Source organism: Melopsittacus undulatus, chromosome 8, assembly GCF_012275295.1.
Source record: "Melopsittacus undulatus isolate bMelUnd1 chromosome 8, bMelUnd1.mat.Z, whole genome shotgun sequence".
Taxonomy (NCBI): Eukaryota; Metazoa; Chordata; class Aves; order Psittaciformes; family Psittaculidae; genus Melopsittacus; species Melopsittacus undulatus.
Window position 1 is genome coordinate 46,530,267 of NC_047534.1, and position 13,416 is coordinate 46,543,682.

At 45.1% G+C, this 13,416-nt stretch overlaps 1 protein-coding gene across 1 annotated transcript in view; it reads right to left on the bottom strand.

The window, feature by feature from the left end:
• Positions 1–361: 361 nt before the first annotated feature.
• The window catches only part of SYNPO2L (synaptopodin 2 like), a 35,615-nt gene continuing 22,560 nt past the window's right edge, over positions 362–13,416 (bottom strand). The window contains exon 4 of the mRNA XM_005152659.2: positions 362–2,796. Coding sequence (XP_005152716.2) covers positions 461–2,796 — 2,336 coding nt within the window. The 3' untranslated portion in view covers positions 362–460. The remainder of the gene's footprint in view (positions 2,797–13,416) is intronic.

Consider the following 13,416-nt stretch of genomic DNA (forward strand, 5'->3'; position numbering starts at 1 on the left):
AAGTCCAGTGGGGAAGCTAGGACCTATATACTGTAATCCACCCCTGGCCCCTTCTTCCTGGAAAGCTCTTGCCCCCCAGTCTCCCTCCATTCAGGAGTGACTCCAACACCCTGGGGAAAGCAAAACAACTACTGCCTATACATTCACAACCCTTGCTATTCACCCCCTCCAGAGGTGGGTTTTGCTGCTTTATGCAAGTTCCCAGTCTCTGTGTACCCCATATGTGCCCTCTCTCCATATTCTTCCTCCTGCTGTAGCCACAGCCAGTAAGCCTTGCCATGAAGCTGCCCACCTGAGACCAAGGAGAGGCTGGGGGAGAGGGTGCTGCAGAAGTGGAACAATTATTTTTTTTCTCTTTTCTTCATTTTGTGTCACTCATCCCAATGCACTTTGCTGACACGAAAGACAAAACGAGCACTATCTCTGTGCGGCCACGAATGGGACAGGAGGGGTGCCCGCCTCAGTGGTGGCCAAAGCTTGGCCTCCACACATTGGCCTGCATCCCTGTTCTCGCTGCTGAGAATTTGGGCCTGGCCACCTGAAACCGAGAGGCCGAGGCTGGGTTTGGGGAAGGCCCCTGGGCCACCATACCAGGTTCTGGGGAGCTCTGGTATGGCTTAGGGGACTGGCTAAGCTCTACCTGGAAAGGTGCTGGTGTAGTGGGAGCAGAAGAGGCCATTTCTGTTCTCCACACTGGCTCATCCAAAGTGGTGGCTGAGCGAGGCATAAGCACAGTGGGTGCCATGCTGCTTGAGGCTGGCATGGGAGCTGGGGTGGAGAAGCGACGGATCTCCTGGGTCTTGGCTGTTTTCACAGGTATCTGCTTGGCTGCTGTGAAGGATGAGCTAGCCTGTGGGGCTGGCTGACCAGGAGACTCCTGAGTGCTGGGGCCTGGGGGATCCCCAAAGCAGAACATGGCTGACTTTAATTGATAGGGCTGGTGGCGCATTAAATCAATGACCTTGATCCCTGATTTCTGGCCAGGTGCCTTTTTCACTTTGCTCTCTACTTTGCTAGCCTGAGATTTGCTGGCTGCCAGGGGATAGAAAGGGGAATGCATTGGGTTGTAAGCTATTGGAGGTGGAGCCCGGATGTTGGGTGAATATTTCCAGGATGAGGGCAGTGAAGGGGAAGGAGAGGGGGTTCTGGGCTTGGACTCTGGCTTTGGTGTTGTCTCTACCACATATTTGTCCATGCGGCTCTGGCGTTTGGCAAAGAGCTCTGCACCCTTGCCTTTAAGCTGAGGCATGTCCTGGGCCCCATTTACCAACCCAGCATCTTGCTGCTGAGGCTTAGGAGCCACTGGAGGTGGGGTCTTGAATTTGCGGCCAGAGGACTGCATGAAGTTGCATGCCTCAGCACCCAGGCTGAGGAAGTCCTCCTCAGGCCCAGACTCGAAGCCTGCTCCAGGGTGGTCGCTTTTCAGCTTCTCATCCAGGTTCTGCACCAGAGACAGGAGTTCAGGGTTGGGTGAATTCTTCTTCTTCTCCTCAATCTTACTGAACATGGGTTTTCTGTTGCCACGCCGGCGAGCCTCCTGCAGGATGCCTGTGCGGGGAGCTGGCACGGAAATCCTCTGCTCTCTGGAGGTTAAGGGCTCAGAAGGAGGTCGTGGTGTTGCGGGTGAGATGGCAGGAGAAGGCTGATTTGGTGTGGGGGAACTGCTTATGGTGTGCTGTGATGGTGCTGGACTAATATACAAAGAAGAAGAGGCTGTTCCAGGGACTCGTTGCTGGGATGCTGTAGAGGCCATGTCCCCTACTGGCTTTGAGGGAGTTGACAGAAAGATAGAGGTGGTGGATGTCCGGGCAGTGTTGGTAGAAGGCTTAGTTTCTGGAGCACTTCCTCCAGACCTCGGCTGTGACTCCATTGCTGGTGTTGGCCTTCCTGGTGCAGGAATATACAGAGATGTGGAGGAACTGATCGGACCACGCTGTGCTGGCACTGATGCATTGGCGGGTGCTCCTGGAGACAGAGGTGAGAAGGGGGGAACCACTGTGCTTTGCCCACCTGGACTTTCACTGGGTTTTTTGGGTGCAGATGGCCTGAAGATGACAGAGGATGTTGCAGGCCGTTGGCCAGAAAAGCCAGGAGTAAAGGGCCGTGCAGACCTGTTGAACATGCTTGAGCTTGCAGAGAAGGGGTCAGGGGTGCTTGGGGGAGGTGGGAAGAAAGTGGGGCTAGGGGGAGCCAGGATCTGGGTTGGGAGGGTGGCTGGCTGCTTGCTGGGCATTTGCACATCTTCCAGGTGGATGCTGATGGGCATGCTGTCTGTCTTCTGTGGTACAGGCATATTTCCGTTCACTGTGCCCTGCTGTGGCTGGGCAGCAGGGGTAAGCTGGGGGCTGATCTGTGCAGGGACTTTCTCAACTGTGTACTTCCCAGCCCGTTCCCTCTGCTGCTCAAATAGTCGTGCTCCTTTACCTGAGGCCTCACTCAAACCTTTTTGCTTCTCTTCCTTCTGTTCAGAGTCAGACTTGGACTTTTCAATGTCCAAGTAAGTACTGTCCCAGTCTGAGTGATTAGTTAGGCTTCGGGCATCAGAAAAACCTTCCTCATCAAATTCAGACTCACTTGTGGGAAAAACTCCGTCCTCCTCCTCGTAGGAGCGGTCTTCGTCAACGCTCCCAAAGCTTACCAATGTGTATTTCTTAGCCCTCTGCCTGCGCTTCTTGAACATTAACACCCCCTTGGAGTGGGGGTTGGGTGCATCTGTCAGCAGGGATGCAATGGTTTTGCACTTGGTTTTGGCTTCTTTCACGTTCTTCTCTTGGATGCTCTCGTGGCGGTGGAGCTCTGCAAAACAAAAGAAAAGAGGAAAGCTCAGAGCTCAGCAGAAGGCTGCATGAACAGTGATATGGCTATTCTAGTGCACATAGGAGGAAACACACTGTTACCCCCGCCCTTTTTTCTTTCCTACCTTCACAGTTTTCTCTTTCCCTGCAAAGACAGTAGGAGTCCATGCAGGTGTGGGGAGGGAACTCCTCCCTTCGCCCCCCCGGCAGCCTATCACTGTTTCCTGGTCAAACCTGGGATTTCCTTTCGGCAGCATGTGGCCAGTTGTCCCAGGCTGCATCCCACAGTATTTTTACAGTTGAGTGCCCTTACTCCTGGGAATTTTTACCATTTACTTATCACCCTGAAAGCAGAGCCCTGCTTTTCGTAGACTTTACTCCTACCATATGGAGTATTCCCAGGAGTAAGTAGTCTCTCTGGTCCTGAGAGTCTGGGAAGCAGCAGCTGCTACTGCTAGCACCCACACATGTGTGCAACAGGAGAGGTGCCCTGCAGGCAAAGACAGGCTGCTCCTGCCCTAGGCCCTTCAGTGCCAGTTACAGAGTGAGAGTACCTTGCAGCAGCATTGTGTGTAGGGTTGTTCACTGCCCTCTGCAACAGCCCTGCAATAGTAGGAAACTTGTTTTCACCCTTGGCTATCATTCCTTGCCTGTGCCCCATGCCCAGCAAGGAAGAAGAGCATTTGCTGCTAAGCCAGAATCCCGGACCCCACAACTGATTAGCCAGGCTAGAAGTAATTCACTTAGAGAAGCTTTCTTGGAAAAGCCAATACCTGTTGGAATACTGCCATGAAAGTGTGGGATAATCATTTATATCACCTGCTCTGCCAGCCCAGCAGTCAGTAAAGCCCTGGGGGGAATACTATGTTCTCTGCTTTGTGTACAGGGAAAATGGGGTGAACAAGATTCAGTAGTGAAACCAAACTTGTCTGCCCCAAGGAAATTACAGACATGCCTTAAATCAGGGTTCAAATGACAGAAATCAGCACTAACCTTGCACAGAAAAACCCCACATACCTAAACCATAGACTAATTTCTGATTTCTTTCATTTCATCCTTTTCCTTACTCCTAGTGCCTCTTTACCAACATGATAGTCCAGATGAAACATCCATCCACTGCTTAGATCTAATAATTTGTCAAAAAAACCTGTGTAGCATCTTGTCCATCTCTGACGTTCTCACAAAAGAGGTACAAAATTATGCCCTGCTGAAGTGGAGAGGAAAGCAGAGAAGCTGCAGGTAGTGCGGGGGGATAGTGTTAGCTCAAGAGAGGATGGAAGCTGCTCAGTTCTCTCAGGATCTCACTTCTGACCATTCACAGAGTATTCATTCAGTGTGGACTTGCTAATGTGACAAAGTTACCTGAGGTGGGGGACAGGGAGCTTAGTGAAGAAGGATACTAGTTTTCCTGAGGGCTGCAGATGTCCCCCAGAACTTGGCTAGGCTGCACAACTGTGGCAGGTGTCTTCATTTCATGCTTCACCAGTGCAACCACAGCAGAAAAAAGCTTCCCTCTCTCATCCCATGCTGAAAATAAGGTGTTCATTTTCAGAGCAGTCATCCTTCCAGGAACCTTAAGATAAATACATGGAAAGGCTCTTCTCAAGGTCTGCAGCCACCCTGTAGCACACGCTGCTGCTTTGGGATTTCAACAAGGGGCCTTCTGAAGTTTGAGATCACCTTATATTTGCATAGTCCATTCCTCTCCTTTGCACCCAGAAAACTGGAAGCAGCATAATCAATGCTGAAAATATGTCTTGCTTTGAACTCGCATAGTGAAGGTTCTCTGCAAAACCCTCCTTACAGAACGCTGAACCAAGAGTGAAGTACTGTCCAGGGCTTTATGGAAACTCAGCGCTTTTCAGGGCAGTTGTAGACTTGCCCTCGAACACCTCCTCTCCATGACTGAAACTACAGTCCCTGAAGATCTGTCTACTCCACTTATGAATCTGCATGCGTCTGTGGGGGCTGCTCACAATGGAGAACTAAGAGAGATTTCTTTCTTGCTACAAGAAAGAAACCCTGATGACATCCTTATGACTGCACCTCACTTGGCTCGTATTTTGCTTCTAAACTTGCAAGGAGGAAGAGCAGTACTACAGAATCATAGTCAACTAAGTCACTTAGTCACTCTGGACGCCGGGTGACTCACAGGAGGATTTCTGGCATCGGAGACTAACACCATACAAAATGAGTGTCTGCATAGCCCCTTCTGATAGCAGAGTAGCATGAAACCACTCAAGTCTAGAGTCTGGGCTAGCAAATACTGTCAGAGAAAACAGAACAGTAGAAAGCTTTGGCTATGCCTTCAACAGCTCTTGGTACTGGCTCAGCATTAGCATCCCTGTACAACTTCCCTAGGAAGTGCTCTGAACTGCCCTGTGCTCTGAATCAGCTGGCAAGTAACTCCTGATGGGACCTGCTACTCACCTCCCTCTTCTCTTCTTCCTGCTTTCCTCCTCATCAAAGGCTAAAGCACATGACTAACTACACCAATGCTTCCAACAGAAAAAATGATCGTGCTATTAAAGCTACAATTTCCCACAACAGTTCAAGAATAAAATGAAAGAGAAATCCTCCTGAGATGGCTTGCTGAAGGTGAAGAGCAAGAGTGAGATCAGAATAGGCAAATAGGAGAAGGATAGGAAAAGAAAAATGAAAGGAAAAGTGGAAGAAAGGAAGTAAGAAAATAAAAGAGAATAAATACAAGAAAAAACAACAGAAAATAGAGGAGACATCTGTACCTGCATAAGGCTGATCCAAGCTTGAGAAGGCAGAGTCCAGACCTGGAGAGCTGGGCATGTCACAAAGCCCATTAAATTCACAGCTCCCCATAAAAAGAGAGGCAGTGAGAGAGAAGCAAAGCAGGTCCCTGCTGGAGCAGAACCAAAACTCTGAGGTGTCCAAGCCCTTTGCTATCAGCTCCACAAGCCTTTTAAAGCCTCTCTTTTGTCTCGTAGGCATTGCTGCTGAAAGCCATGAGGTCACTTAGTTTATTTTTGTCTTCTTAGCTTCATCACTGAGCAGTGTGATGGACATTGTCACCTGGCACTTAAATACTCTCCTTTTTTCCCTCATCCTCTGCTCCCTGTGAGAGAAACTCCTCTTTTTAATTACAAAATAAGAAAATATACTGTGTACTCTCACTGCTTCTGTGCTGCAAGCTTCAGGTTAGAAAGGTGCAAGTCTCAGGTTAGTTTTTTCAATGCCTCAATGTCAGCATTTCTGTGCTAAAGAACCTTTCAAAGAGATGAGACTAACACAGCACACATGTCCAACATGGACAGGCAGAGAACCCTCCCAGGAGGAAAGCAACTCTCCTTGTCTGAAACCCCCAGAGAGCACCCAGGTCCAGGTAAACATAATGAAGAAAAGAGACAACAAGCTTTCTTTTCTTGTGTATATTAATTTCCTTCCATGTCTGAGATCTAGTCCATGATACAGATTAGTGCTGTACACCAGGACTAAGGAACTTCTAACATAGTAGCATTAGTATCCTTGATGCCTGCAGTGAGGTAGTTTAGTAGAATTAAAATGGCAGAGGCTGATACACCACTCAAGAGTGTGGTTGTGCCCAGAGAGAGTGATGGAGCATTTGGAGGCCAATGAGTGGAGTTTTGGCAGCACCATTCAGAGCTCCAGTGCTGGAGTCTGAGAGGTGTTGAAAGATGAGATGCTGATAGTGAGGACTGGGGTGGGTGGGGAGGAAGGGAACAAAGAGTGCTTGAAGTCTACAAATCTCCATAGTTGTGACCCGCTCAACATCTCCTCACACGTTGCCTAGGTTTCATGTTACTCCCTCTTTCTGTACATAAGCAATAGATCCCGTGTGAGAATCTCAGAGCTGTGACCAAGGGACAGTGCCCTGTGATTCCCCTTCCCAGCAGTCCCAGCTTAGCAGCTCTGTAGCCCAGATCATCTCCAGTTTGTCTAGAAAAACAAAGGTCTGACCACACCTCCTGAAATCCACTAGCCATTGCTGCATGCCAAGAAGACAGCTTCCACAGGCAATGTTGCTATGAGAGATCTGGCATGCCTCATATAAAGGCTCTTACAGGTAGAGCAATGGAAGTTTTTCAGTCTCTTCTTGTGATGAATATTTACACATAGAAATTTCTCTCTGGGAAAACCCTGTAGAATCTGATATATACAATGAAATGAATATACAGCTTTGCAGTACAGAAAAAAGATCCTCTATTAAAAACATTCAGGAAAGGTTATAAAACTCCCAAATTCTGCTGGCTTGGTGGATAATTTCTATAGAAAACATTTTGTAAAGTTTTAAAGCACTTCTTATCTCCACTAAATTCTGTGGGAATAATCTACAAAAAGGAAAATATTCTATTAAGCAAAGCCTACAAAGATTTCTCTATGATCTTAATTAAATTTCACTGAAGAGAAACTAATTAAATTACTGATTACAGAAAAAATAAGTGTAAGAAGTAAAAAACTTTTTAAAATCAGGCCCTATTAAAAGAAGGCATTTTAATGTATGCTCAGGACAACTTCCGAATAAGCAGGCTTACATGGTGTCAGATACTGCTTGTGTGCACTCGGAAACAAACAATGGTAACTTTTATTACCAAAGACCAAATTCTAGAAAAGCCTTTACCATAGAAAATAAGAACACTGCTAATTTCAAAGAAAAATAGCCCGTTCCTCTGTGATGAAATACTACTTGTCTGCTATTTTTTTTTTCACAGGGGATCAACTAGAACAATTTTATTCTTCCAGGTATTTATGGTAACAAGGTCATTTTTCCATGGCTAACGTTGCAAATATCTCAGTAAGTCATTAGAGGCTATAGACATCTCATGCTTTTCATATCTGGAGTCTTTTCAAAGTAAGATTTGGATAGGTTATATTGGCCTTCTAAGTATTTCTCTGTCGAAAGCTTTAACCTTTCAAGTATTGACCAATGTTTGAATTGCAAACAGTAAAGCAGAGGAGTATATATTAGAAGTAGTAAAACTCTTGGGATAGAAAACTTGCTTCTCATTCTTGGATATTTGCACACTTCAATCACAGTATCTACGCACTTGAAGAGATCTCCCGTAGTGGAGTTGGAGTTTGCTTTTCTTCCTGAGCTGGATGAAAATGTCTCCTCAGTGCAGAAGGTCGCTCACGTGGCCAGCTTTCCTGTGCTGACACTCACCCTCAGGCCCGGGATATTCCGTACATATTCTGCAACACGACTGCCAAAGGAGAGCTTTCTTTTGCCAGGACAGCCCCTGCTGAACGCACTAGTGAATCTGGCTTTTGCAGTTTTAGCCCGATTTCCTAAAAAATAGGTAGCTGGATAGAAGAGATAGACCCTGTCATAGGAAGCAGGAAGCCTGAGTGCAGTCTTAATTGGGCACCAAAAACTGAAGAACACACACAATGGAACAAATATGAGTTCTCATTTTGAATGTGAGAGACATCAGAAGATTTGCATTTTTCTGACATCAGAGAATGAGATATCAAATACAAGACATAAACTAAAAGGACACCAGGATCTGTTAATTCTGCTGCTCACAAAATTGCTTGATGTCTGACAGTAGGATACCACTGATTCATCTCTTGTCCTTCAGTATTTCCAGCAATTCCTCTCTAGTAATACAGACAAGCATATGCTCACCATCTGGGTCTGTGGACTTGATTAATCCTGTAGCATTTGTCATATATTCTTGTTATCCTGTTGATTTTAGTCCTTTTCTGCAGCCAGTCAAGCTCCTACTACATTTTAAAATCCAGCCTTTCACAAGACAACTGTACACCTTCCATGCCTTATGTCATCTGCTGATTGATTAATACACAGTAATCTCCACTGAATCCTCAGGCCATCAATTAAAAATGGTATTACCATTGCTATTTTCTGTTACTGCTTGCTAGGTACAACATAATCAAGAGGAGAAAAAAGCATTTTAAAACCTTCACTAGCAGGAATTTGCAGTCGAAAAGCAAACAGGAAGACAACTGTGGTGTACCTTGGAACACTTTTGAGCTCCTCAGTACAGGTAACCCACCTCCCTCCCCCGTATTCCACACACACCTGGGTTTCTGTGGGAAGAAAGACCAGAGGAAAGCTGCAAGGTGTCCCAGCCAGGTCCCGGCTCTGAACAGTAGCAGTTTCAGGGCTATTGGGTGCCCCACAGCATATGCTGCCTGTTCTGTCTAGATGCAGCCAGAGATCCACTGACAGAAGAGAGGAGGGTTGGGATTTTTAATCATCTGTCTCCTCACCAGTCATATAATATTGAGGTGGAGAGGACATTTGATTGACATATGTTGGTGTTTAAAGGTCCATGGGTGAAAATATAGAGGTAGTCTTGTTAGATTCAGAAGCCCAGTGAAACACTACTACCAACTTAGCCAGTTAGCTAATCTGACATCATGAGCCATTAATAGTTATGTTTTCTGTTCTATTCTTAGCCAATTGTGCAGTCACCTTACAGTAGTCCTATCACATCCCTATTTCTCTCATTGGAAAAATCACATGGAACCATATCAGATATCTTACAGAAGCCAGCATATACTGTGTCTACCTTATTTCTTTAGCCACGAAGTCTTATCTTACTGAACAGGTCAAAGACTATCTCTTTTTCTAGCTTTTATCAGTCCATCTTGTTTTTACTGATAACTTTGTTTTCCACAAAGTGTCCTCAGAAGAACTACTTTGATCACCTAAGAGAAGCTAAATATTTTTTTTCCTTATCCACACAGCCTGTGTCTACAAGAAGGGCTATTCTTGTTCTCTTCACTTGAGGCACTTCCCGTTATTCCAGGGCATTTATCAAGGACTGAGGACCACTCTGATACAATTTTCACTCATTCCTTATGTTTCTGCTCTACAAAGAATATGATTCAGCCTTGTCCTTTCATTATAGTCAGTTCAACAAGATACACTGAATCTACTTGCCCCTGTTCCTGCTCCTATTTCTTTTATGCGAAGGGCTAGATTCTTAGTAACATAAGTGGTAGACACAGTGATGACAGTTAAGCTTTGCAGATTTCACAACAAACTGATCTCCCTTCCTACGATGGATTTTAGTGAAACTGAAGAACGATTATTTGTCAGGTTGACAGTTTTCTCCTTCCTAGCCATAATTTTCTTTCACTTTTGCTTGAGCAATGACTCTGCTGTTTAATTACCCTTTGTCAAAGTCCTTTTCTGCCTCACCCTTTTATGCCTCTCCCTCCCCCATCACTATCACTTTGTCTCATTTCAGTATTGTCTCTGAGCAGACTTGTCCCAACCTTGTCAGCACATCCCATATCACTTTCAAAACTGATGGAAAAAACATCGGACAGGAAGAGGGATTTCCATTGCTTCTTTGCATTATGATTTCCTTCAAGTCAGCTCTCAAAATCCTGGAACTTAGAAACTACCTTAGAGTAATAGAGTCTATGGTGTTATATATATAGTTGTTTCAGTGTGATTATTATTCTAGTCACCTTGAGACAGAATCATAGAATAGTTAGATCTCAATTACTGGTAAAATTACAGCTTACATTGTTTCAGCAAACATTTTTTATTCGCCATCAGCCTTACACATCCTAAGTTGCTCCAGAAATGCATGTGCAAGGACAGGCTACATTAACTTAATGGGTCTGAAAAATCACTAGCTGGGGCTCTGCAAGGACCATGGAAGCATGAGCTTGGAAGAGAACCGCTGACACTGTTTCAGCAGCAGCAGGATGGTAAATGATCTCTGACCATGTCTGATGAACCGCGACCCAGAGTCAGAGTCCCTGCCCTGACAGTAGTACAGAGAAGTAATATCTGAGTAACTGACAGTTTAGAAAAGATGATCAAAATGGTATCTTATATAGTAGAAATACTAGGACAAATGAGAGTATACACCTTTTAATTTCAGGGATCACATACAGCTTTCCTCCAAATATCTTCAAATACTAAAAATCTTTCCCCTCCCAGAGAATACTATATGTGGCTAGACTTATCTTGACCTAACACACATTCAGTTAAAATCATGTGTCTGTCAGGATCTGGGGCAGCAGGATAGGAGTGAGGTACAAAGGTGATGCAGAGCAGATTTCTATCAGCCTTTGTTCCAATGCCAGAACCCACAGCATCTAAATTGAAATGCTGAACAAGAGTGATGGCCAGTGAAATTATGCTAGAAGTATTCAGTAAGAATACCTGAGGAATATGGCCAATTATTTGTGACCGTTTCTGAGATGGCTCAAGAAAGAAGGAAAAATTAATCCACACTAGCCAAGACAGACAACACAATTTTATAATCTCTGACTTCTGCCCATCTTCCTGAAAATACCACCTCTGTGCTTGCAATAGAAGAAGTTTATAAACCAAAGTCATAAGCTCAAAAGCCACGCTCAAGCATAAAACTGAAGGAAAAGGGCTCTAGTTGTAGAGTGCTTATCTCACTGTGGTCTCCTTTAATAAACACCTTCCAAGCTGCAGACAATTCAGAACTGAATGCTAGTTATTAAGTGGGATATTCTTAAACAAAGGCATACAACTGGACTGCATACATCCATGTAAGTAAATTGATTTTGTAAATGGAGGCAATTTCCAGTTTAATGCATGCTGAAGTGAGATCAGACTCTCCAACTATGGTTCAACCATGAAGCTATTGTTCGTGATTTCCTAGTGGCTGCTCACCCTTAGTAAGGGCCATGGGTTATTCAGCATTGCTTCATACTGCTAGGAAGAGACTTCCTGTAAGATAAATAGTTCAGGAATTAATCTTCTGGTCAGAGCAGAATGCTTATCTATACTACTTTAAAGCAGGTAGGATGGAAACAGTTGATACAACCCTAAACTTTTAGGCTTCTAGAATGCAGTGAATGGCAAAACCAGTAAGGTAGCCTAACAACCACGTAACTGATCATTAGTCACAAGTGTCAAACTGGAAAACCAAGCTGAAAATGGGGGTAGCAAGTTCAGGTTGCCATTCAGGTACTTCATCTTGTTAACAGCTCATGTGGCCTGTCCTAGTCATAATAGGCTGATAGATGGCTTGCTGCACTCACCCTCCCTGCAGAGAAATGTGACTGCAGTCACTCTTAGAAGAGGTAATCTCTATGACCCTCCAATGAATAGGCCACTTATTTATAAGCATCCTATCTCGTCAAGTGATGCTGCTGCACATCCGCTTTAAACAAGAAGGATTTCCTTTTCTGATACGGAATGTGGTAACTTTGATGACTCTTCAGAGGCAACCAGGTCCATATAAAGCAGAGGAGGAAATTTCCCCACCCATTTTTCCCTCCCTTCCCCTACCATACATGGAGATGCTCTTGAGTGCTAGGAACTAAAAATACTCCAGTGGATAAGTTTAAATTGAGATATTTTGAAGCACTTCTTGCACTGACACAAATTCCTACAGTATGATTAGCAAGTTAGGAGTAGACCGCTATCCTGGTATGTCTGCCTTCTGCTAGCAATTGGTATTTCCAGTTGTGAGAAAGGCTGAGCCCATTGTTCCTGGGAGATGATTTAAGATGGGGGTGAAAATACAGTGCACCTTAGAGAGCACAGATGGCTGATGAGAAGCAGCCCTGGCTACAGATGGACCACAAGCCTCTGAAGGTGGGGGGAGCAGAGGAAGACACTGCAGGAAATACAGACAGCCAGAAAACCTCACTAGCAAGTACTTGTGACAGTGTATAGTCTGAGTCTCCCTGCCACAAGCTCCTGCTTTTTGCTAACCTTTTGTCTGCATTTTCTATCTTGTTACCTCTTCCTTTCCTTCTGCACTGTCTAAGCAGCACAGAAATCATCTCAGGAAGGGATGTGGGCTGGCCCTTATAGTGATGATGAATTGAGGCCCCAAAGATTCCCAGTTTTTGCATAATCACCTATTTAAAGACAGGAAGCTACTGGTTTAGTGGGAAGGAAACAAATTTGTATTTTCATTTCTTCAGATTAAGCAAAATATTGGCTATTCACAAGTTCGTATGCTCTGCTGTAGTTCATTTAAAGTACAGCGAAGAGTCCTCTTTGATGGCTGTTCTCTTGCCCCACTAAGCAAAACACCAGGGTACACAGTAGCCACTGGGCAGCAATAAGGACTGAAGTCCCATTATTTGTAGGCCAAGTTCCCCACATTTGGGTGATGTGTGGCTTCCCACACTGCCCCTGTAGTCTGCATCAGCAATGCTTTGAGTGGTTTTCGAGCAGGCATGTCCACGTCATGTGTCCTGTGGTGGGCTGGGAAGATGTATGTGCTTATCCCATGGGATGGAATAAATGAGGCAGTGTGCAAATAGGGCAGGGAATTTGGACAGAGGCAGGCCCAAGCCTCACTGCAAGGGCTGTTGCCTCTCTGAGGAGAGTATCCACTCAGCCATATTTCCTAATAACATCAAAAACAAAGGGGCTGAATTAACTTGGCTATGACCTAGAAGGCTGGGAGCTCTGGAAAGCATGCAGTGAGGACAAAGGCCTGCAAAAGCTCTAGACACAGGAAATAAAAGGCAGAGCTACAGCTCTTAAGTTTAAGAAAACCTGAGAGCTGACTAACAATAGCAGTCTTGCTGAGATCCTTGCAGGGCAATAGAGCTGTGAAGAATATCAGTTGCTACTCTCAGTGTACAGCAAAAGAACTGTTACATGTCTGTTCTTGTACAGGGATTTCAATTGTTCTTCTAGAAA